Genomic DNA, 25,889 nt, shown 5'->3' on the forward strand with positions numbered 1-25,889 from the left:
GTGTAATAAGCTTAAAATGTTACTGCAAAAATGTGGAAGGCAGAACATGAGATTGTAGTGAAATTGCTAAATAGGCTGATTGGTACATGGGAAATGTCTGTAAGAATAAATGTATAAGAAGTGGGCTCTGAACATGACTACAGAAAACTTTGAATTGTGCAGGCTCCTTAGCCTTGGCATGTCCTACTTCCTCCAAAATCCCCACCTTGGCCATAATTTAGTAAGGCAACTCCCAGTTTACTGCTCGAAGAAAGGGTGGGTGTACTTCCTATACAGAAACCTTTTGGCCAGACGTATGGGTTGAATGCTGTATTCTGTGAATTACTGCTTTGTAAACAGCAGGGATGCAAAAAATCACTGTTGTCTTTTTTTTTCTTTCTTTCTTTCTTTTCCACTCCCTCACAGAATAAAACCTTTTTCCACCAGTTCAGTGTAAAGGAGAACTGGCTGCAGCAAAGAGGAACCATGAATGAAACAGAAGAAAGTGAGTATAAATGAAAGAGTGGAGGAAAAGCTCAAAAACTGTAAAATTGTTTCTCAAGGACTTCAGTGTAAATATTCTTTAACTGACATACAGTTTTTGAATAGGACCTTGGGGACACAAAAGAAGAAATATTTGGCTGTGCAAGTTTACCTTCCTTCCTCCTGGCTTACAGGGGTCAACAGTGCCATGGTATCTCAAGGGGTTTTTGCCCTGTCCGGTTCCTCCAGCACCCCTGTCTCAGTCCTGTGTGCCTCCCAGGTGTGCTGGCAGCCCCTCCACCAGGCATTACTTGTGCTCCATTTCATGCTCTCGGTCTCTTGACCTATATCTTGGTTGTGAAAGGTGAACAAATAAGCCTGTCACATGAAATGGTCCAGGATCTGCTAACTCTGGGAATGTGCCTTAGTTCCTTCTCTGCTCAAAATCATCTCTGCATGGAGTGCAGCTGCCACTTCACTTTAATGTCAGCCATTTCAAAAGCGATCTCCCTCCATTACTACCAATACAGTAACGTAGTGAGGCTGTCATCCTCCTGTAATGCCTGTACGAGGAAGGAGGCAGAGAGAACACTGTGTACACGAGCAGGGGACGGCAGAAGGACCTCCTACCTGGCAGCCTCGCTCCTTGACAGTGTATCTTCATTTCTTACTGGGAACAAAACTCCGGAAGTTCACTTGAAGTCAGGGTATTTTTAGTGCTCATTTGTGACAGAATAAAAACTGAGCTCGTTCGATGCCAAGTAGAAAGATTTGCACAGTACGTGCTGCTGATAGATAATCCTCTTTTTGTGCTTCAAATGTAGGGGGTTTTGAGGTTTGTTTCCAAGGCTTCTTCTAAAAATGGTCTTTCTGGATGAGAACCCCCACACTCATTCTTCTTTCAAAGGTGGACACAGCTTGTGGGTGACTGGAAAGGAAAGAGGACTGGCACGAGAGAGGGGACAGACCATATAACTGTGGTGGGACAGTCACCAGGACAGAACTCAGCAAGGCCAGTCCTGACTGAGTTAAATTGCTTTTGTCTCACTCCTTGAGAGCAGGAGCCATGAACTATGATGGAATGAAATAGCCTAAGTGACTTTGGGGAAGGGAGAGACAGATGCAGAGGGTGACATCTAATCCTGTGTGGTGGAGTGCTGTCTGACTGATGGTGCTTGTGGTGGATGAGTCTGACTGAGATTCACCATGCCACTTGACCAGAGGTGTTTTATCCTCTATTGCAATCATTACCAGGACAGCTTGCAGCCCATGGCCACTTCCTCCCCCTGGCATTCCCTCCTTCTCACAGAGGAGCAGCACAGGCTCCTGGAAGAGATGACATGGTCCATCCCAAAAGATGGGATACCACCGATGGAACGTTGGAGAGGTGTGAGGAGGAGGGTCACTATGGTGGTTGTGCTTGAGCACCTGACCTGTGGGTTGATTTAGTTCAGTGTTAAAGAAAGGATAGACCAATAGCCCATTTATAAATTGACATTGCTGTCATTGTCCCTTTGCAAATGGCAGAGAGGACATTTCAAACAAATTCACTCTAAGCAAGGTGTGTCACTCTGCATTTGGAGTCCAGATATTCCTGTCAGATTTTTTAAAAATTTATTTTTCTACCTAGTAATTTAAAGTGCAATTGGATGTCTCTGTTTTCATGATGTGTATCCATTCTGATGAGAGATTCTGCCATGAGCATCTCATTTACTCTCTGTCAGCAGAGACCGGTTAAAAGGGAATTATAAAATCAAATGACTTATTTTTCCCCAATACTCAATGTTAAGTTCCTCCTTCATTCTCATATTCATTTTTTCTTTACTACAACAGGAAAAAAAATCCCTATTCTAAAGGATAGAGTTCTTAGCTGCTTCTGGCATAATCTTCACTAATGAAAGTGCCCCGAAGCCATGAAGATCCGTAGGACAAGCAAAGAGCTATTGCTACATACATCTGTCAGTAAAGATAATCAAAAAAATACAACAGTTATGGAGAAGAAAAAGTTGTCCTGTATTGGCATGGTAGCAGCCTGTCTATAATAAGCAGTGCCAGAGTAGAAGGAAATGGAAAGTTTAATTAAGCACTGAAGTGAGTGTGAAACCAAGAGCTGTGACAATTCTGATTAGCAAATGTAATTTTAAAAATATTTATGCAAGTCTGCAGCTCAGTTTCTTCCGCTTTAAGTGTGGCAGCTGTATTTCAAAGAACTAGCTAGGGCAAACTCAGAAAAAGATGTAAACCTAAAATTCTGGCAGGCAGAGAGAGTGTACATCCCTTTTTGTAGCAGAAAAAGGTAATTGCTGAGCTGACCACAGCATTCCCAGAGCTGAACCAACTCATGGACCTCAGTAGAGGTAGTGAGCCCGGGGAATTTCCCTAAACCAGTCCCATTTATATGTGCTGCTTGTGATTCAGGAAATGAGTTGTCAGAACTGATTGTATGGCTGTTTGGGCAGTCTCTGCTGGTGCTAAAATACTCTGGCAATGCAAGTAGTTTAGATGTCTAGACAGATAAGCTATCAGGAGTGGATGAAAATCTGGGAGCACTGTTCTTGCAAAGCTTCCTGTTCCAGGTGGAAGTGGAGGTTCAAAATAATTTCTGCAGCAGATATGAAATATACTGAAAGGACAGTGATTTATCTGAACCTAAAATTGAGGGAGAAAAGATGGCAACAGCTGAGTTTGCAGAGAAGACAGGCAGTGAAGGAGGTTGTCAGTGTCAAATCCTCAGGGTAGGAAGTCTTAAATAGATACTGCTGTGGGAGTCTGTGTTTCCATTTGCTTGCCTCTCTCATTCCCAGGAACAGGAGGTGGGGAGGTGGGAAATGGTGATGTTTATGGTTAGTTTCATGTCCTTTGTGTCAGGGTGCAGTGACTGCCCTTCCTGCAGTAGCCAGGCAGCTGAGGCATTGCTGTGGTGGGGTCTGCAGGTTTGTTCCTTGCACTGTTCGGGTATCTCTGCCTACAGCTGAGCATGTCTTTCTTCCTTTGTGCAGTTTTCTGCCGCGTGTATATAACAGAGCACTCCTATGTCAGTGTGAAAGCTCAAGTGTCTACTTCAGCTCAGGAGATACTGAAGATCGTGGCAGAAAAGATCCAGTACCCCGAGGAGGAGTTGGCGCTGGTGACAGTCTCATTCTCTGGTGGTAAATAACTTCCCTACATCTGATTATTTACCTTTTATTGCATCAGGTAAGGGAGGGCTGACATTTTCTGATGCAAGGATACAGCTGTTCCTCTATGGGCCCACAGCTGGATGACCAGGGGAACAATGAGGAGCTGCTTCCCAGAGACTTGTTTCCATGGTAACAGCTCTTTCTTGGGTACTGTGGGATGTAGCATCTCCTGGCTGGGAAGGGAGTGTAAAGAACTCTCACTCTCCAGCAGTATTGCACGGTTTTATTCCTTTTCCAAAGATGAATCTGCTACTTTGGAATTTAAATTAATTTTGAAGGCAATGAGGCATGGTTTGCTTTAAAAATATAGAAGGGAATAGCAAATACTCTATGCATGGCTGTTTTCCTCATCTATGGCAGGGGTAACAAAAATTCTTGAGGAGAAAGGAAGAAGATGTGTTTGCACAATTGAGATACTGAGAGCAATCTCAGCAATATTTTGTAAGCACTCTTCCTTACAACTGACACCTTTTGCCTATTGTTTTAGTGTAGAATATCTTGGCAGTATTCTCAGATAACATTAGTTGTTGTTGATCCCCTAAGACAAAGGATGAACTCATTGCTACTTGTTTGTCAGTCTAGTTAAATGAAATACACACAAGTGCTGACTTGTTCCGTTTATATCTTTGATTCAGAACTGGAAGGTCACATTTTTTTCCCCCATGCTGGGCTCAGTTAAAGAAACATACTTTTGAGTACACTGGTGTGGGTGGGAGGGAGATGGTGCCCTGCTCTGGTTATGGAAAGCCTGGGCACAGAGCAGCCATTGGGAGCATTACACATGGGTGTCCTGGCCATCCAGGCTACATCATTTTCAGGCATACTCTTTTTACCCTCGTGTGCCCAAACTCACCTCCTGTGCATTTCACAGCACTGCAAAATCACTGTGCTGCTGTTTTTCAGGTCTTTCTCTCCTATTCAAGAGCAGGGCAAGTTTTGATCTGATAGCAATAAATCTGGTTCTAACTGCCTGCTTAGCTAAAGAAGACCAACCATTCATAAATAATGAAATATACTATATTGGTTCCCAGGAAAGCCACAAAATAGAAGTGGTTGCCACTTGGTTGTTCAATGAGAAACAGTAAATAAAATGCAGGTATAGTAGGAAAGCCATTTGTACATGACCTTTGTAACCCCTAAAATGTTATTTAGTTATGTTGCCTGAGTTAATTGGAAATACAAGTTCAGTATCTTCTTATGCATCCTGTACTGCAAGTGATAAACACCAACCTACTATGCTTTTTTTTCTGCTTTGTGTTTTTGCTATTTGTGTGACTTAGAACTCATGTCTTTCATCCACTTGCAGGGCAGCAGTATGAGCACTGGAGAACCTGTTTTTATTGTACTCCAATAATGGACAAGCAAGCTCTTTATTCAAAATTACCTTGAAAAAACATAATGATAGTTCAGCATAATGTATCTGTGTATCAATGGATAAGTGAGCATGGATAAAAGGGAAAACTGTCTGAAATTATGTCTGGCTCTTAGACTCCTCCTAGTCCTACTCCTCATGGGCAATGCAGAGTCCAGGGTAGCTCTCAGTGGTCTTGCAGTAGTTTTGGGTCTCCCATGTATCAGGTCTCCAGAGGATTACTTGGAGCTCGCAGGAAGTGAACGTTTTCGCAGGGCAGTTTTTAAGCTGTGTTTGGGGTTTTGCTTTATTTTTCCCCCCATCTTTCTCTAGTTCATTCAAGATTCCACAGAACTGAACCAGTACTCTGGAGTGGAGGAAAAAAAAGTCCTTTCTCTTTGCCACCTGTGTCCTGCGCTTTTACCCAGATATTTCCTAAGTTAATTACTCTAGGTCTAGAAGAATTAGTGTAAATACTGTGTAATAAAGGACTCCTGAGCGCTGCTCTGTGGGATGAATTTCATGGTGTTGGGATCCTTTAAACTTTTCCTGTTGAATGGCTGTGGCTGCTGATTTCATCTCCACACCCGGTTTTGTCTCCAGTGACACACAACAGCTCAGCCTCTGGAGGCTGAGACCCTCTGCTCTAACAAAAGTCACTACATTTATACTAGATACACTGGGTTGAAATTAAATGTTCTATAAGGCATAGGAGGCTAGACTAGATGATTTCAGGGCTTCTATCTATTCTATGTGAAGTGCAGTTTGAAAGCAAAAGCAGGAAGCTTCTGTGCTCTAGTCCTTCAGAGATCTCTTGCCTTTATCTTGCCTGAGCAGGATGGAGATAATGGGTCCCCACAGAGACTGAATTGGGTGCTTAGTTACTTTCTAAGGAGTCGATGTGGCATCACAGATACAACTGTACCTTTATTTCTCATATGCAGCTTTTATTCCTCTTCTGAAACTTGTGTGTTTTGTTTGCTGTTTTTACAGAAAAACATGAACTACAACCAAATGACTTGGCCATCTCAAAATCTTTGGAGTCATCCAGTCGTATGTTTGTATACCGAAAAGATCTGACTGATTCTTTGGTAAGGATCAGGATTGTATGTTTCCCATTTTTTGTTTGTCTGACTCCAAATCAAAACATTAGTATTTCTCTCAGAGGGCTTTTCCAATGCAGAATTTACTTTTTGCTTCCTTAGTAAAGCTTACCACTGAGCTGCTCTATTCCTAAAAAAAAAAAAATCTTTCATTAACAGCAGTTATTTGACTGAACAGTAATGGAATTTGTTCATCAATTTTAAATAAACCAAAGCTTCTGTACAGCTTAAATCCTTCAATCTACATCAGCCTGGAAAAGCTGACCTGTGTGTGTACCAGAATGGATGGGATGAGGATTATTCAGGGCTCTTGTGACTCTCTCCTCCCCAACCTGCCTTGTGCCTCTGTAGCACTTAGAGTGGCTGGTACATTATCATACAAAGTGGTGGACAAATTCCATGGAATTACTACATGTAGAAATAGATGTTGTGTGAGTTCCACCAGACCCATCAGTGCAACCCCAGTGTTGTGGCAGCCACGTGGTTAGCTGGTGTATATCACTGGTGGTGTGTCCTCCCTTACTTCTGCCTGTCTGTCACTCCATCCTCTCGCTGGGGCTGGGAAGGTGAGCAGATTGAGAGGCAGCAGATCTCTCTCATCCTTCCCTCTGTCTTCAGAAACCAGGATTGCGACCTCCCTCCCTCCATGTTTTCCCAAAATCTCAGTGAGGCAGGCACAGTCAGGCACTTTGCTGTTTCAATAGTTTTCTGCTAATTGTGCAGATGTTTTCAGGAAAGAGCAGGGACTGTATCGCAACTGACTTCTACATGGTGTCAGTACCTCCAGGATCTGTGCATTCATCCTCAGGATGAGAAATGTCTATTTACGTTTTGTTGGATCAATGTGCCCTGAAGAGCTGACATGCCACTATTATTGTAATCTGTCAGCTCCATTATCTCCAGCATTAGAGCCACCTCTAAAAATGTGAATATTAAGGGAAGGTTTCCAGTGCAGACAGGTGACAGCCAACCTAGTTTCATTAGTTACGTAATAAAAATTGCAAAACTTGCTGTAACTGTCAGAAATATAGCACCAAAGTAATGGCTTAACTGGTAAGAATAATCTTTCATCTTGGCAGATGGTTCATGTACCAAGTTTCAGACTGATGAGGTTAAAAAAGCCGAGAGAAACGCAAAACTTTGAAAATCCAAGCTAAAAATGGAAATGTCAAATGACCCTGAACACCAGCAATACCACAGCACTCCACATAATATACTAAGTAACTTTTATGAATCAGAACCCACAACATTTTACTCTTTGTTGATTACATTTGGGGTAGATTAATCATAAAATGTATGGATTTATGTTATTTGTAAAAGCAGACTGGAGGGCAAGTTATGTGTATTTATTCTAAATCTAATGTGTTTTCAGAATGATTCTTTTATATCAGAAAATTACTGATGTCTTAATTTAGATTTTATTTTCTGATAGTTTCAGGGATTTTATTTTCATTATGCTGTCTGCTTGGCTGGTGTTTTATATTAAAGGTTGGGAGAGGGAGAGAGAAGGAGAGAGGGAGAAGGCCTCACTCTCCAAAGCAAATCATTGATCCTATTGACCCATTTCCCATTTCAAGCTATTTATTAGATAGGTTATAGCTCCTTAATTTTGATTAGTGGGAAAAAAAGCCCTCAGAGTGCACTTAGAGAAGATTACTTACTCAGCTCTGTTTGGTAACTTAGTCCAGTAACTGTTTCATTGCAGAATCTTTGGCATTTCTTGAGGAATACTTTTTGCTCTTGTCTATTCGTTTAGAACCCATTTTCTGAAAATGAGGAATTGCAGCAGAGATCTGTGAGGATTTTGGGAATTAACACCTGGGATCTTGCCTTAGAACTAACAAACTTTGACTGGAGCCTCTTCAATGCAATTCATGAGGTAAAAAGTGCCACATCCATTTCCAGGTATATTACTGTATTGCAGTGTTGTGCCATGGTGATGCATTTTGGAGCACTGGTGTTCCTGGGTGCTTGGTTCCCTGTCATGACAGCATGATTGGCAGCTTTCAGTAGGGTGACAGGTCCAAGAGTTATCTTGCAGTCCTTGAGACTGAAAGGAATTGTCAAGGGTTTGTAACTTTCCTGTGTTCGAGCATCTCATACGCTCCCTGTATACCTGATGTGTTTTATTGAGATTTGCCTCAAGAGAGTAAAAGACCATGAACATTTTCTAAAAACCCTCTCTGTGAATATGTTACATATGCAAAATGTCTTATGCACTTGATAGTGTTTCAGTAAATACAGGATTCCACAAATAGCTGTCTTTCATATCACTTCAGCCACAAAAGAATTCACTGTTTCAGCAATTTAGATGGTCACATTACTGTTCGTGTTAGGCTTCAGTGGGATGAAAAATACTGGGCAGGCTTTATTAAATGGGATAATGGTGCACTTCAAGGCCCATTGGGTTGTTTCAGTGACTTTGATAGGTTCTGGTTTGAGTTGCTGAGTAAAACACACAGTTAACAGCAGAAAATCTCTCTTGAAAATACCATTCACTGAAAAGCATGTTGGCTTTCAGAGAAAATGAATGTGAAATTCCCTTGCTTTTCATCAGATGCTTTCCTTTTCTTTCATTTTGGGTTCTTTTAGTCAGTTTAGACACTGTGAATTTGGAACTGGCCAAGCTTGGGGGTTTTTTTTGAACAGAAATCAAGACCCACACCTCTCTTGATTAAAAATTTGCTAATATAGAAACAAGTTTGAATAGAGATTTTTCAGATTCTGCAGTGGTTTGGTATGGTTACTTTTTCATACTGGAACGGAAGTGATGAAATACAGAAGTAGACTGTTGATGTCATTTACCTGGCTATAGCCAGAAGTGGAACTGCAGGAATTCTCACAAAAAGGGCGTATCTTGCAGGACTTCCAGTCCATCTGCCTTCTGTAAACATCTCTAGATTTTTCTGAGCCAAACCTGAAGCTTTTGAGATTGGCTCATGGATAATGAAAAAATAACCATTTGTGACCAGACCTTGTTTCAAAACCATACTTACAAATAATTTATAGTTCATTTATATTTAAATTGTTTTCATATCCCTAATGATGTTGTCAATGTCTTCCAGCAAGAGCTGATATACTTCACGTTCAGCAGACAGGGCAGTGCTGAAAACACAGAGAATCTCAGTCTTCTGCTTCAAAGATGCAACGAGGTCCAGCTTTGGGTTGCCACCGAGATACTGCTCTGTAGCCAGCTCTGCAAACGTGTGCAGCTAGTGAAAAAGTTCATCAAGATTGCTGCCCAGTAAGTTACTAGCTTTGCAACAGAAATCCTTGTATTCACATGTTTTGTTTGGCAAAAAGTAGGTGGAGAGGCAAGGAAAGAAAATTAATTTGTCATCCTGTGTTTTGATAGTGTAGTAAGCATACCTAAATACAATAGTCCAACAGCAGGCCCTGGTCAAAACTAGACATGGTTGAGTATATGCTGCTCAAATCTTCCCTGGTAGCTTAGCTGTTGTGTCTGCAGTGTCAGCTGCAACATCCCTGATGGTGCAGAGGTAGCTCCTTCCTTAGCTGAGATAACCTGAGCACCATTTGACAACTATTTAGGCAGCAAAACCATCACACAAGACTAGGTAAAAACCAAAACACTCTGTTATAAATTTGGAAGTCCTACCCCTGGAGAGGAACCTAACTGCAGTAAGCTGTTGCCCCATGTGATCCTCTCTGGAGTACTCTTTTACTTATAGGAGGGGTAGGTATCTTCATGTATTAGGTTTGACAGTCTACTCTTCCACTGTTACTAAATAGTACTGGCATTTGTTCTGTGCCTTGCAGAATACAAATATATACTATACACAGAGATTTCTTTTCTCTGTAATGACTCTCTGTCTTAGTAACCAAGGAAATGGAGCAATTTAAGTATGTGCAGTCATCCTCCTCACCTCTCTCTCCACTTGTTGGTCTTCTGCAATATTTGAATATGCATGTCCATGGAAACTGTATAACTTGTTCCCTTCATCGACTGGGCTGATTTAATTTGCAGGGCACTTACATACAAAGGACTGTTCTCTGCTGAAGCACTGCCTTTAGAGAAATTAATTCTTCTAATCTAATCTAGTGTAACTCATAAATGTGATCTGAGGGAGTTTGTAAGTTGTGTGGTATCCAGTAATATGTTCATTTTCTGCCATATCAGTGGCCAAAAAATGGTTGGTTCTATGTGACTTGCTTGCACCACTGTAGCATTAATTTGCACCCAAGAAGAGTTTTGTGTCTGTCCCACATGAATAAGAATGTATTTGTTACCAGACTAAAGTGTTGCCCTATTTTTGTTGATTCCATTAAGTGAAAAGCCAAAGTTACGGAGACTGAATACCGTTGTCCCTAAAGAGTAGACAGGCTCTCCCAGTGCGCTGCGGAAGCTCCTGCCCTGGAAAATGTAGGTGATGAAATAAGCGAGTGTGTAGTTTCCACAGGATTTTTTTTTTTTAGTCATAAAAGCTGCTTTCTAAATGAACACACCGCTGTATCTCATCAGTTCTGGAAGAGTTGATGACCGGGGAACATTTAGGGTGGAAAGATGGTGTGCATCATTTTGTTTGAGACACAAACCAAGCAGCCCTCCTGTTTCGTTTATGACTAAGGCAGAGAGGTAGGGAACTATGAACAGCTCTGGCTGTTCCCTGTTCTCTGCTCACAGATTCAGCCAGGAATCTTTGTCTGTGATATTCCTCTGGCCAGGAAAGCACCAGGACTAAGATTTCATGTTCATCATCTGTGTGCTTTGCTGTTGAGGAACGCCTGAAGAAAATAAAAGCATTTTACACAAGAGTGTCAACACATAAAAGGGAGACAGAGTTTTTGAAAAACAAATCCATATGCTTCTGTTGATGATTAGTCTAAAAGAGGAAACAAGGGGTTCAATAAAGCAAATTAATTAGCATGTTATTAGGAATTAACATCCTGGGGAGTTAAAGAAACAAGTCAATGTAAGGTTAGAATAAATAAATTATAACAGCAGCCTTTTTGCTCCCCGGGCAAGCAGTGGCTGACTGTAAGAGACATTCCTTCTCTCTACAGCTTGCTGTGAGGAATGGGCCCACCCAACAGACAGTTTATGCAGGCTGCATTGGACACCTTCCTTGTTTTGAAATGAGTTGCCTTTGGGAGCTGCCTGGCTTTAATGATAAAAAGGATCTAAGCAACAAAGTTAGGATTAACTTTAAGACAGCTGAAGTGAAGTGAGAAATACACTGTCTCAAGATAGTACACAGTGATAAGGGCAGGCTTTATAAAACTTGTAACAAGTTCTGGCCATTTTCCAGGCCAAGGCCTTGGCATGTACTTTTCCCTGGTGATAAATCCCAGTGAAGCCAGTGGATTCATTCATACTTAAAATTATCTTAAAAGAGGATTCTCACTCTCACACACAAATGCACCCATATATTTGTATGATCTTCAAAAATCTGCAAGAGACAGGGCAGTATTTTTGTTTGAAAAGAACTCAGTATTTAAGGATTTCAAGTTTCCTAATGGACTAGAAGATGAACTAGAAATAAGCATAGTGTGATTGTATGTGGTAAAATGTCAAAAAATAGAGGTATTGAGCAAATTCCATCAGGACCTGTACTGGAACCAGTACTAGCTGCAACTGGTTTATAGGCCTATGTAAATTGAACACTAACCAGATTTTCAGACAATAAAAATGATGAGGGATTGCAAATGCATTGGAGGATAGATAGAAAAAAAAAAGAATTATCTAAGGAGTCTAGTGGCATGTGCAAACAACAGTAGGGTAAGATTTAATTTAGATAGATGCCAAGTAATTCAGCTACAGAATGCTAATACTGAGCTGAAGAAGTAAATGCATGATTGTAAAGAACAGTGCTGTGACAGATCCTTGGGTGATAATAGATGACAAATTAAAAGAAAGGACAAAATGTGGTGCTGTTCCAAATAAATAATTTGCTGTTTGTTTTATGCTTGCATAAGGACTTAGAACAGTAATTATATTTCTTCTTCCCTCCCCACTGTCTCATTACTTGGGAAAGGTGTGAAGGAAAGAAGAAAACACATGAGTTAAAATAAATTACAAAGAATTCAAGGAAGGATAATAACAATATGGAAAAGCAGATTGCAGGCTGCAACCACAAAGAGAAATTGAAGGATCCTATGTTGTACAATTTACAGAAAAAATGAAAAAGGGGATGAAAATATTTATTATACAACAGAACAGAGGTCAAGGAATTATTCTGTATGGTAAAGGATGGCTGGGAGTAACTTGAACATTGAAAAGGGAAAATTACTTTTGACAGCAAAGGGAAAAAAAAATAACCTGCCAACAACAGGGTTGATGAGACAGTAGAACGTTTTCGAAAAAACTTCTTAGAGACCCCATCACCTAGACTGCAGGTGGTTATGAGAGGACATTTAATGAGTTCATTATGTGGAAGATGATTGTATGTTAGTGCTGAGGGTTGAAATGAGACTCAGTAACCCAGGATCCCTGTGCATTCCATTTATCTCTGATTCTGAGCACAAAATATTATATTTTTATTCCTCAGCTGTAAAGCCCAAAGAAATCTGAATTCATTCTTTGCAATTGTTATGGGTCTCAACACTGCATCTGTCAGCCGGCTGTCTCAGACCTGGGAGGTAAGACACATCTTTATATCTTTTAGATGCTGTCAAAACCATTTTGCACAAAGGTTGTATACTGGTGAATTACCTTTTCTTTCTAATTATTGGTTTTTCATGCTGAAATCAAACATGGAGGGAGTGTTGGTGGAGAAAATTCTTTGTGACCTGAAACCTTAGATACACAGCTATTAAAAAAACCCCCTAAATGTGTCCTTCCAGAGTTTTAAATAAGAACAAAGTATGGAGACCTTATCCTCTTAAACCAAAATAAATTATTCTAGCATTTTAAGTAGATGTTAGAACAAAAAGTCTTACAAAGGTGGCTCCAAGGAAGCAGTTCCTTATTTTGGAATAATTAATTAAAAAGGCAAAACAACAAAGTAGAAAGAAACCTTCTCTAGTTGTCTTTCATCAGGTTTTTTTTCAGCTGCTCATCTTGAACAACAAAGTTAGGAAATGAACCATGAATAAGGAGTATACTGGAGAACAGAGATTATTTGCTGAAGAAGCTACTGGTTGCTACACAGAGCATGAGCATGTTTAAAGGAGGGTCCCACTGGGATCTGTGTTTATGTTGTGGATTTTTTGTTTCCATCCAAGTGGTGTCCATATTGAGTCATAGTACCCATAATCAGTGATAGCATCTTCAAGTTTACTGTATCTTCTGAGGAACCAAATATTGGGGAAGGAGTAATTGCACGGGATGGGTTGAAGCCTTATCCTTCCTTCATGCCCTTAACACCACAGGTGGGCAGTACTCCAAAAGTACCAATCTGTAATACAGAGTGAGAGAGGAGAGCTGTGATCTGCCTTGGAGATACTCTTGAGCACCAGCAGCTGAGACCAAAGGGCCATTAGAGACTTACAAACCTACCTGACACTGTCCGGAGCAAAGTCTTCCCCCTTAGCTGAAACCATGCATATGGAAACATCACTCGTGTGTCTGCGGCTTTGACACACAGAGAAACGACAGTGACTGCAGGGACTTGGGCAAGGAAGAGCTGACTTAAATAAGAGATAAAGTAAAAGTTTTAGAGAAAAATACATATCTGAGGACGATGATACAGAAACCCCTTGCCGCTGGTATCTCTGAAACACCCCTCTAGGGAACATTTGCCCTGGGCTCCTCCTCAGAGTTGCCTTCATTCCATTTCTCTTGGCTTTGGTAGGAGAGTGAAAGAGACCAAGTATGGTCTCAAAGGCAATGATACAGATCTCTCCTGCACAGAGACATGCAGAACTCTGCTCTGTGCTGAGGCCTCTGGCGATCATGCACTGCTGGTGGACTTCTCTCAGGAAGAGCAGAATATGTTGCTTGTTGGAACAAAGAGTGCATCTGCATATGTACCACTGTAAATATGTCATGTTTCTGTGTGTAAAATATTTATCAAGTCACATCCTTTCTTTTTTTTATTTGTAAAACTTCATTGCACTGGAAGTTTCAAAAGCAGAAGGTTATTTGCATTAGTAATGTGACTTTTAGAAAGTAGAGCAATGTTTTTAAATTAATTATAATTACTTATACATGTAAATGAAACAACCTAAATTTAAGCAGCCATTTAGACACTAAATCATATTGGCTCTGCACGTGATTTCTTAAACAAGTAGTATGTTCCCAAGCATATTCTACTTTTTTTTTTCTACAGTATCCAGTGTTTTAATGAGCCTCACTTTCCCTGATTTAAGATAGAAAAAACATGCAATTGCACTTCCATGTTCAGTCATTTTAGCATTTTAATCGTACACATCCACTTAATCTAATTGTTCTAAATCTCTTTTCTCTTGGTAGTGTCACTGTGGCTGTCAGGATCTAAGGACAAAGACAAGACAGGATTTGTACTAAGAGGGGATCTCTTTTACTAGACTAACTACTATGGTTGGAAAAAATAGACAGGCTTTAAGGTCCACACACCATTCTTCAAGTCTGAAATACAAGCATGAAAATTTAAATTGCAAAACAATTGCTTTAAGTGTAGTGATGTGAATCCATTAAACCATCTGAGAGACAAAGGAAGTGGATGCTTGTGGAGTAGAGCAGGTGTTGGCAGGAAAGGCAAGACAGCAGTTTGTGTCTGGGCTCCCTTAGAAAGTGCTTTGTGCACCTCTCTGTGGGATTAGGGTCAGATACCAGAGACAGAGTAGTCAGTTTATTAAGGAAATGTCTCACTTTGGCACCAGATTGTGCCAGTGTTAACCCTGATCAGCACTGGCATGATGTATGAAACAGCACTGAGTGTGGCACCTGTTAATTTCTAGAACCCATGTTCAGGGAAGATTGATTACAACAAATTATTTAACCTGGATGTGATTAGTTTCTGAATTCTCAGCCTGTGTTATTGCTTCTAGCTTGATATGGATATTTAGGTAAATGCACAGTCATGGAAGCTGAGGAAGAAAATAAAACCAGCTGCTAACCAGCAGTTTCCATAAAAGAAGGATGCAGGTCCCCAAGATGAGGCTGCGGGACTCAGTGCCTTGCTGGCATTGCACTGAACATGGTCTGTAATTAGGGCTCTGGGAGCTGAGGAGCAGAGGTTAACTGCATGTTGGTGCTTTCACCAGGCACTTCACCCAGAGCAGTCTTGTGGAAAGAAATGCCTCAGCATTTTTCTGCCTAAATCAAATTCTCTCTCTTTTTTTTTCTTTCCCTCTCCATTTTCCACGCTTCAGAAAATTCCTGGGAAGTTCAAGAAACTTTTCACTGAACTTGAAAGTTTGACGGTAAGTATGGTGTTGACAGCAGAAGAACATTGCTTGCTTTACCTGCCTTCCTTCTTCCTAATTTATTTGGAGTCTGCCTGTTATTGTCTGGAGCTGAACTTGTCATGTCAGATCCATGATTTGCTGCAGGCCATGTGGCTCTCCAGAGCTCCAAGATGGTCTGCAAACATGAGAAGGAAAGAGGCTGTGTTCCTGACAGAGGGAGGAAGGGCAGAGAGAGCCAAATGTACTATCGGTTCACCAGCATCAATTTGGGAGCTGTTCTTTTGCTCTGGTAGTTAATCAGCCTTTATCTGAAACAATGTGCTGCAGATCAGGGGGAAAAGAGACCAGCTCAGGTTTTAAAAAACAAATGTCAGAATCTGAGGCTTGAGGGTCTTTGTCAGCATTATCAAAGCAGAATAAACAAATGTTTCCTCTGGCTGTCATGGAAGTGGGTGCATGGTAAGATCACTGCCTGGCATGGGGAGCAGGAGATCCAGCCTTTACTGGCTGTCACGCTTCTGTACTTGGAGTTATTAATAAATGAATGTGTTTTAGTGATTCTGTCTGAGCTGGGGTACAAAAATGTTTGTTTACATTGGAAATTGAGATGACTTTCTGAATTGCCTGCACAATGCCACTGAAACCTACTACTTTATTTTCTTTGAAAGTCTCCAGTGTGCTCCATGGATCTTAAAGCAGTTTTTGTTGGGATTTTTTTGTTGCTGTTTGGTGATGTTGGTTTTGGTTTTTTTAAAAAGAAATTAATTAGCAATATATTCTGAGACATATTTTTGCGCTATATAGTAAGAGATTTTGCTAATAGAAATTTGTGGGGAAATTACAGAGCAGTCCAAGTGAATCTATTCTGCAGCTTCCTCTCAATTTAGCACTGCTTCATCTAGAGGAACATAATTGCTTTTGTTCCTTTCACTGCTTATTTTTCCTGTTCAGTTTGGCATGTCAGCTAGCTTAGAAAACCTTTAGCTACCTTGTATCCCAAAGAAACCTTTTATATATAAATCATGTTCAGATCATAAGTCTGTAATGGATTTAGAATTGCTCTTTTTATAGCCTATTGATTTTTCTGTCTATTACTCAAATTGTTTTGTAGGATCCTTCTCTGAATCACAAAGCTTACAGAGATGCATTCAAGAAAATGAAATCTCCGAAAATCCCCTTCATGCCCTTACTTCTGAAAGGTAACATTAAAGCTTGGCTGCTCTTCACTGTTGTTAATTAAAATAAGTGTAAGGTGATTTTTCCTTCAGGTGCTCTTAAAATGAGTATGTGACAGATACAATGGTATCTACAGGACAGCACTTGGTCTGGATAATAAACAACTTCCTTTTAAGACAGGGGGAAGATGCCAATTTTCACACAGGTTTTAAAACTTCATACTGTCCTGTCAGGTATGGATAGAGCTGTGATAGAGCTTTTGCTTTGACCACATCCTCTTCAGTACAGAAGTGTGACCCTGCAAGCCCCTGAACCAGTGGCCATGGCCATACTGCTGCTCTGAGATGCCTGTTGGGAGATGCCTCCCTGCTTTGCTGGGATGAACCTCCCTGGTGCCACCCTGAAAGCAGAACCTGCCCTGTCTCTCTGTCCTGAGAGGAGGGGATTTCCAGGTCTCTTATAAGTCTGAAAGAGATAAAATCTTACTATCTAAAATAATTTTTAAAAAATCTCTTAAAGTACAACTACTTGCTAATGCAGTGAGCTGGACAGCTAATTAAGTGGCAAGTATTTCAAATATTGCATTGTCTTGAAGTCATTAATTATTAATTGCCTAGTCTTTGAACATGGCAAATTCGTTTGTTTATTCCTGTATTCTGAAAGTGTTCTCTTTAGGCTGTTTATTCCAACCTGCTGCTGCTGCTGTGAAATGTTTGAAGGCAGTTCTCCAGATCAGTTGGTGACAGTTTGGGAGCCACCAGACACTTCCCCTCTTTGCATACATCAAAGGAGTTTGCATTAATTCAGATGGATACAATTATCAAGGCTTCAAAATCAATATTTTTAAAGTGTTCTGGAGCATGTCGTGCCTGCAAACAAAGGCAGCAAACATAAGTCACTTGTAGCAATGATGTTTGCACAGCACTACAATGTGGTGTATAAGAACATGCACCTAGACAGCATTTGTGTCTTTAACTTGTACTGGAGATAGCAAGAAGACTTTGAAATTAATGCAGTAATGTCCTTCAGTACTGTGGTCCATAAAGAGATGTTGCCAAGGTTGATAATTCCAAAAGTATTTCATGGTGCGAAGGAATTTATTCCATAACAGGCATATTTGTATTAAAGTCATTTCCAAGACCAGTAAAATAGGCATGGGCAGCATAGAAATCATTAATAACTCAGCAAATTGCTGTATTTCATCACAATAGGAACAAAAGTAGTTTCAATTAAAAAAATGAAAATTCTTAAATTATGAAAAATAACTTCAGAGTGTCCTTTTAAAAGTTAATTAAATTTAAATGCAGAGCTCTCAGCACACAGGCACAGCTTTTGAAAATCAGGCAGATTTTTCAAATGTGTAATAAAATACTGTGATATACCCTTATAACCTAGTTCAGATGCAATTTTCTGCTCCACTGAATTTATCTAGACTCTTAGTTGTTGGCTGCAAAGCAAATTTCTGTTCCTTCTGCCCTCAGAGATATACACATTGCTGTCAATGACTTAAAAAGCTGTGTGGAAATTTCTGCATCCAGTATAGGTTTTTCATTAGAAGTGATGGACAGTTTTTAACTGCATTGATACAGACACAAGTACTGCCTGTGTCCTGAAGTCGTGTCCTTTCTGTGTCCCTTTCCCTGGGTGCCCCAAAGCAGCCCAGCAGAGGAGGTGTAAAGGGTCCTGCTCCCTCCTTTCCCTCTGGTTTTTAGGATGCATCCCAGGGTTAGGAGAGGTGCTGGAGGTATCAGCAGCATATGCTGTGCTTTCTGCGTGTCCAGGCTGGCATCCTGCCTGCCGCAGCCCAGCCATCCTAGGGGCACAGCAGCTCTCCATCACCCCCCCATAAGAGTCCCAGCCCCGGGTTTCCTCCCGGCATTTGAAGCCGTTTAGCATTTCAATTCCAAGCAATTACAAAATGCCCCTCAGGCACAGAGCGAGCCTTTGAAACCCAAGGAAATAAATCAGGTTGGCTGTTTTGAGGGAGGGTGAAGGTGGAGGCGGATGGGGGTGGGGGTGTGTGTGACAAAGCATCTCTGCAGGTTTCCAGTCCTAAAATCCCCCTAAACCATGGGGTCCATGTGAGTATCAGAGGGAGTCCTAGAGGTGAGCACAGGAGAAATGCTGAGGTGCACAGTTGGACTGGTGGGCTGGAGGCTGGCACCTCTGCTGAGAGGGAGACTTGTCCTGTTTACTGTGTGCCATTCTCCTGCTGGCCTACACAGCTGTGACCTTTAAGGAGTAAAGGTGTTGGAGTGCCATCTCATTCTGTTAACGTTTTCTCCTCATGGATCTCCTGGGTACCCTCATATCCAGGAGAGAGCTGATGGGGGCATGGTCATGGTGCTCCTCCCAGTATTTTCAGTAACCTGGAGGGTGCACTATTGAAGTCAGAGCTTCCACTCCCACAGGGAATCTATTCATATTCTTCGTACTTCATGTCCAAGATAGGTCTCACTTCTGACCTAATACTGAATCACCCTAAACTGGGCCAGGAGACACTTCAGAGACAGTCAGAGAAGTAGGTATTTGCTTTATTCAGCGTCAGGTGTGGGGGATCTCTCCTCCTAACACACACACACAGAGCACTCCATACAGTCCAGTATTACATGTAAAATTTATGAATATTCATCACATTCCTTGGGATAGGAGTGGTTATGTAAATTAGTTCTTGGAAGTCATTAGTATCATTAGCATATGTGTCACACATGCATGGTGTGTCCTGGTGGTCGAACTGAGGAAGGCTCCTCTTCTTCCTCGGGGTCTTTCTGATGAAGGCTAGCAGTCTTCATCACAATGCACTTTTCGCCTTTCTTTCCGGAGCACGTGCAGTCCTTTGTGGGGTGACCCAGCAGTTTCTGTGCTGGTTTCAAGTAAATCCTTGTTCCTCTTATCTTGGCAAGATTAAGGTGAATCCTGCTTCTTAGGTTTTGTGATCAACATTTGCTGTCTCCCAATAGTTAACTGTGCTTACATGAGTTAACTATTGATCAATTTTATCAATACGCAAAAAAAACCCCTAGAGCAAATGGCTTTGAGCTACTGTTTTAATTGTAATCTTAACTTGGCAACATTTATTTTGCCTGATATTCCCTCCCTCCAGTTCATTACACTGTGTTCAGTTCTCTTCCTGGAGCCAAATATAGACCTTTCCCTTTTCCTCTGACCTTTTTGTTGCCTTTGGAAACTCCCTCCGACAACACTGCATAAAAGTGTTTTTCCCTAGCCATGATGCTTATTTCAAAGCTTTCAAACTGACTTTGGTCAGTCTCACGTTTAACCTCTCTGGCTATCCACTGCTGTAGCCCATGTCTTTGGGAGGACTTCAGAGCCATTGTGTCCTACAGAGGGAGATGAAGGGGTGCCAGAGCCAGCTCCAGCGTCTGGTAGCTCTGCCCCTGTGGACCTCTGGGCTCAGGGACAGACGTGTCCCAGCCTGGGCACAGCCATGGGCAGAATGTCTGGATTGGTGCTGCAGGGAGAGCAGGTATGACATGCAGGGCCATCCCTCTGGATTCCCTGCCCTACTCCCAGCCATCCTCTGTATATTATGCATCCCAGAAGTAGCACAGACCAGGTTTAATAAGAAATCCTTGCTCCCATTTGAAAACACTCTCCTTAACCATCTGTAAATATTGTTGTTATCTAATAATCTCTGCATGTCATCATTAGGCCAGGCTTTTGTTTCATTGTTACAAGGTATTGTGTCAATTCTTAATGAAATGCTTTCCTTTTTCCTTTTTTTTTTTTTTTTTTTTTTTTGGTTGCTGTTTAGTGATTTTATTTATTTGCATTAAAACACAAAGTTGTGAATAGTAATTGTTTTTCTTTTTTTTTTTCTTTCCAGATGTAACATTCATCCATGAAGGAAATAAAACATTTCTGGATAACCTTGTTAATTTTGAAAAGCTGGTAAGCTAATTTTGTCCTTCCTGTTTTTCAAAACATTCATGTTCTCTTCTTCCCTTTGCCTTCCTTAACTTGTAAGACTAAAACTTTCTTCTGGCTGAACCAGGAAGAAATAATTGGGGGTAAAAAAGAGCAAGCAGGATAAAACAGCCAAGTCACTCTCCCCTGCCCTTTTCCTCTGCTCCTCTCTCTTCTCATTCCTTCCTCCTCTACTTCTGTGTAAAATGGCTAAACCAGTAATGGTCATCATCACTGCCACACAGTCCACTCTTCATTTACGTCCAGTGAGACCAATTCCTTTGTACCACCTTGTGGGCTGTTTTTTATGACTTAAGTTCTCCTGCTTCAGCTTTCTCTGAATTATGTTCCCCTTTTTTTTTTTTCCTCAAGGCTTCTCTTCTTTATCACTTAAGGAAAGATTCCTCTAGTTTATCACCTGCCGGTGGTATTGTAATTTTGGGGATCTTAAATGAAAGTGAAACTTTTTGATCTAGGTTAAATGAGAAAGAAAATAATGCCTAAAATATGAATTAAATTGACTGTACATATCACTATTGTACCTTTTATGCATAAGGACACTTGATGATGTATTTTCAGCCACATTCACTGTAGATGTCATATGACATCTACTCTGGCATGATATTACTGAGAGAAGTTTGAGTTGCCTAATTTGCATTGGCTTTTGGTGGTTTGGTTTTTATTGTTGTTTGTTGGTTGGTTGGTTTGATTTTGGGTTTATTTTTGATAACATTTTCATGAGGTCACTTGGTGTGTTCAACCTGGAGGAGACCTCATTGCAGTTACAACTTGCTCTTGAGGTGAAGAGGAAGGGCAGGCACTGATCTCTTCTGTGTGGTGATCAATGATAGGACCTGAGGGAATGGCCTGACGTTGTGTCAGGGGAGGTTTAGGTTTAGGTATCAGGAAAAGGTTCTTTACCAGAGGGTGGTTGGGCACTGGAACAGGCTCCCCAGGGAAGTGGTCACAGCACCAACCTGACAGAGTTCAAGAAGTGTTTGGACAATGCTCTCAGGCACATGGTGTGACTCTTGGGGATGGTGCTGTGCAGGACCAGGAACTGGACTCGATGATCCTTGTGGGTGCCTTCCAGCTTGGCTTATTCTGTGATTCAATGGCACTGAAAGGTGAAGTCTATATATCTGAACAGTGGTGGAGTAGAGAAACCTGGATTTTTTTTTGTTGGCCTGTAGTATTTGACCAAGAAACCAAAATGTTCTTTGCAATTGCTCCAGGTGTGCCATGGGATTGTTAGTCCAGATGGCTGTGGTTGGTGAATTGTGCCCAAGTATTTTCTCCATGTGTTTACACTTGTTTGGGAATGAACACACCACCATGGAGTTATTCATGAACCAGATGTTGAACTTATTTTCACATTTTATCATAATGTATGTTGTCTTTCAACTTGCAAGCAGACGTAGACTCTGACTTTTGAACCTGAGCTCCTTTTTTTCCTGTTTTCTATTTGACTTCTGTACCTTTTATTGTTGCAGAGTTTACAAGAACACTGATTTGCATTTAATGAAAGATTTTCTTGTCCCAAGTCCATTAACTCTTTGACCTTTAGGTGTTTGCATAAAACTCATTAGCATGTTCTTCTTCATTGCCCCTTGGAAGTACATCCAATTAACATGTAAATTAAACTAGCCCTTGATGTACCATAATTGTTACTAAAATCCCCCCACTGGCCAATATATTTATTTAGTGAATATATAGGATCTAATTCTTGTCCAGTCTCAGCAGTGTTCATTTGTTTGTTTGTTGTGTAATCATGTATATGTTTAATGTATGCTGGGCTTCCTGGGTAAGAATCCCTTTCCTTTCTGTCTCCGTTGTGTCTCCAGAGGCAGGGGAGCTTTGCTGATTGACTTCAGTGAGCTGGGATCTCACCTTTTCCATTCAAATGGATAATGGGCATTTTAAATGACGGGGGGGAGAGGCTGAGGTGATGGTTGTGGGGTGAGGGTTGTTCAGATTGACACTTCCTCCAAATTATCATTCAGATCACAGCTCTCAGAAACATGCTGTCTCATGCAGCCCTGTACATGTGAATGCAGACAATAGTGCAAGCTTAGGAAGTGGGGGCTTAGGAGAGATTTAAATACCAGTGTAGTGGAAACTCAGGCTGCACACTGGTATTACACTGGCTCAGTTGGACCTTAAGGGATTTAGTCAATAGCCATGAGCTAACAAGATGCATCACATGTGATCACGTATTCATCAGTCCACGTTTCTTTTCCAATTATAAGGGCTTTGTCCCAAAGAACAATGTCCTTCTTGGTGTTCTGTATGGAACACTGAAGTGCTCAGCACTTCTTGGCCTTTGCTGAGAAAAATTAGGATTGACATTGACTCCTGCTCAATTTGGATCAAGCCACTGAACCTCACCTGCAAATTTGCTGTTGCAGAAAAAGAAGAAAAGAATTATTCTACCATAGCAGATTACTGCTTTGGGGAAGGAACTTGCTGTCATAAATGAGTAGAATTTCCACTCATGAATTTCAAAGCAAAGATGGTTTCTTGTGTCTCCGTCTGGATCAGTATTTTGAAATATTTCATTTCTGCATTAAACAGCTGAAGGAGGGCTTGTCAGTTTGAACCGTTAACTTTTCCAGCTATATTAGTTGGTTTAATAAAAGATCTTCTTTCTCCCTACAGTCCCTGCTTCTTTTATATTCTTAGACCTCAGCAATCCTACCATGACTGAATTTGATTTGACATGACATGATTGCAGTGGATACTAAGTTAATTCAAAATGTAAAGAAGGAAATTTGCGAAGAGAAGAAAAAGAAGTGATCTTTTGTCTCAGGAATGTTACCTAGCTTTAGCAAAGGTGAAGGGGTTGCAGTGGTTTATTTAACTGCATTTTGGGTAAAGTCTAGTCTATAATAGTGTTAGATCAATATTTAGTACTATACCTACTTCTTCAACTAAATCTGAAGGAATAAATGAAGATATACATGGTCACATCTCAAGGTATTTCCGTGGTATTTTCTGAGCTGCTTCATTGAAATGTGGCTTCTTCAGGTTTTTCTCTCCAGCCATCAGCTATGTCTTAGCAATGACAGGTCTTAGCCGCACTCCAGCAAACTCTGTTACAGGTCAGTGGCCATTACCATTTTCAATAACACCTGCTCACCTAGAGCCTTCAGCTGTAAGGACTGTGTACCTGCAGCTGTAGGTTCTCAACCCCAAATATCTGTTCAACCCCAAGCCTGAGGCTTTGCTTTCCTCAGTGAAAAGAGTGCTAATGATCCTGGGTAGCTGGTAGGCTGAAAAGCCACAGGAAATGTGTGTGTTACTCATCACGCTAACAAGTGTGCAAGCACCTCTTTAAGCAGTCAGGAGATAGCATTTGCTTTGCAGGTACATTGGCTGACTTTCTGCGTTACTTTTGGATCCCTGAGAGTTGTAACCAGAGAGAAATGCCTGATAGGATACTAAAGCCAGAGGATTTGGGATTCTGCTTTAAATGTTACACAGAGGTTCTTCCCTTACCAGAGCATCGCCAGAAGCCAGTCTTGGGATGGACCCTCACAGTGACTGACTACAAAGGAGAGACAGCAAAGAGTTAGTTTGTGTGATAGTTGGGTCTCTCTGACTTCTAAAATCCAAATGCAAAGGGTGTTGGCTGGAAATCATCACAGTAGCAGCACTGGTGGAAGTTGTAGTACTGCCAGTACTCACATTATTGATCGTGAAATCTAGATCATGTCATTAGAACTTCATTATAATCAGTGCAAGGACATCAGCAAAAGAGATTGTGTAATTTCATGGCAAATGAAGCACAGCAGGTAATGAGAAAAATTATTTTGATTTACTGATGAAAGAAATATGAAGTTTCCATTAAACATGCTCTTGTGATAAGCTTTTCTGTGGAGGAATGTTGTAAGCCACTCCCAGGATGCTGAGAGATGAGCTTTTCTGCATCATCCTGGTCTTAAATATATTCTGCTCAAGACAGTTAACCCTTTCCACCTCTGATAATTTTTGAAGGAGATGTGAAAGAATCATCAGCTGTTTGCATGAGCTGTCACATCATTCCTGTTAACTGCAATTTGCTTCCGTTACTTACTAGATTTGGGGAGGAATTGCCTCAGAAAAAGTCAAATTTTGAAAGAGTAGTGGCTTAAGAACTGTATGGGTAGTATCTAGTGAAATAAGTTCCCTCTACTGATTTGTAGTGAATAGTCCCAGTTTTTGTAAATGGACGACCTGAGCCTGAATGAGAAAATTAATTTAAACCTTTCGTTTCCTCTGCTTTATATAAGTGAACATCCAGTATCCCTGTAAGCACCAGTTTTTGTTAAAATACCCTACCTACAGGACAGTTTTACTTGGTACATACCTGTGGAGATGTCAGGGTGCTTGCTCTGCAGCATTTAGATTATGGGCTCCTTTTTTTTGTGCTGGTTAGGCTGCAGAGAACTGCCTAGCTGATACTGGTGCCTGAGTGTGGTAGGCATTACACAAGTATGCGCTAAGGGGTGTAGGCTGTGCCACAAAGAGGCTTACAGTCCAATTATACAACCTGTGGAGACAGAAGGAGAGGCTGCAAACTACACAATACCTTAGGTAATGCACTAAAGCTGGGATTGAACTCCAAAGCATTCACCCAAGCCACAGGACTTCCTTGCTGTAGGCTTTCAGTTTAATAAAAGTCACTGGAACCAAAATGAGCAATTGTTTGGTTATTTTTCATTACCACTTTCCATTGAGTTCCTAGGGAGTTGTTCTCATTTAATCTGTGTGATATCAATAAGACATCTAGACTAACCCTGTTTCATCAAATGGTATCACTAAGATAAAGAGCAAAGTTTCTCCTGCTGTCTTCATTTTCTACCTTACCACAGTTGCTTTTTGCTGTACAGTGTAGGGCAAGGAGATTTTTCAGGCTTTTCTAATGATAGAATCTGTCTCAGTTCTTTGCACTGATGTTTTTCATTTTGTCTTTGCAGCACATGATTGCAGATACTGTTCGGTCATTGAGACATTGCAGAAATAACCAATTTGGTGAGTAGACAAAATTTCTGACTTATTTTGCCTTTGTACGTCCTTGAGGGTTTGTTGGGTTTTTGTTTTGGTTTTTTTCCCTGTTTTCTTTCCAGTTGCTCAGGTTTACTACAGCAGCAGAATGTGGTCAAAAATTATTTTACCGAAGGGCAAGAGAGGGCATCATTATTGGAAGTTCAACATAGCCAAAACTGCAGTTGGAGGAAGCTTTAGTTTACAAAATGTTTCTTGGAACAGCTTCCAAATTTTAATAAATTACTTTCCTGCAAAAATTGCCATCTCTTCAAAACCCTATGTAAGATCTGTGCCAGCTGCATTCAGTGATGGAGGCCTCTGGTATATGCTGCTGTTCCTGCCTTTCCGAGCTATAACCGAGTTAGCTCAGTC

At 41.0% G+C, this 25,889-nt stretch overlaps 1 protein-coding gene across 1 annotated transcript in view; it reads left to right on the forward strand.

The window, feature by feature from the left end:
* RAPGEF5 (Rap guanine nucleotide exchange factor 5) overlaps positions 1-25,889 on the forward strand; it is a 159,343-nt gene that overhangs the window by 126,733 nt on the left and 6,721 nt on the right. Inside the window, exons 16-25 of the mRNA XM_039570699.1 lie at positions 406-484; positions 3,462-3,611; positions 5,986-6,083; positions 7,852-7,974; positions 9,161-9,339; positions 12,605-12,695; positions 15,351-15,401; positions 16,498-16,585; positions 20,410-20,474; positions 25,448-25,502. Of these exons, the coding sequence (XP_039426633.1) occupies positions 406-484; positions 3,462-3,611; positions 5,986-6,083; positions 7,852-7,974; positions 9,161-9,339; positions 12,605-12,695; positions 15,351-15,401; positions 16,498-16,585; positions 20,410-20,474; positions 25,448-25,502 (979 nt within the window). The remainder of the gene's footprint in view (positions 1-405; positions 485-3,461; positions 3,612-5,985; positions 6,084-7,851; positions 7,975-9,160; positions 9,340-12,604; positions 12,696-15,350; positions 15,402-16,497; positions 16,586-20,409; positions 20,475-25,447; positions 25,503-25,889) is intronic.

The sequence above is a fragment of the Corvus cornix genome, chromosome 2, assembly GCF_000738735.6.
Source record: "Corvus cornix cornix isolate S_Up_H32 chromosome 2, ASM73873v5, whole genome shotgun sequence".
Classification (NCBI taxonomy): Eukaryota; Metazoa; Chordata; class Aves; order Passeriformes; family Corvidae; genus Corvus; species Corvus cornix.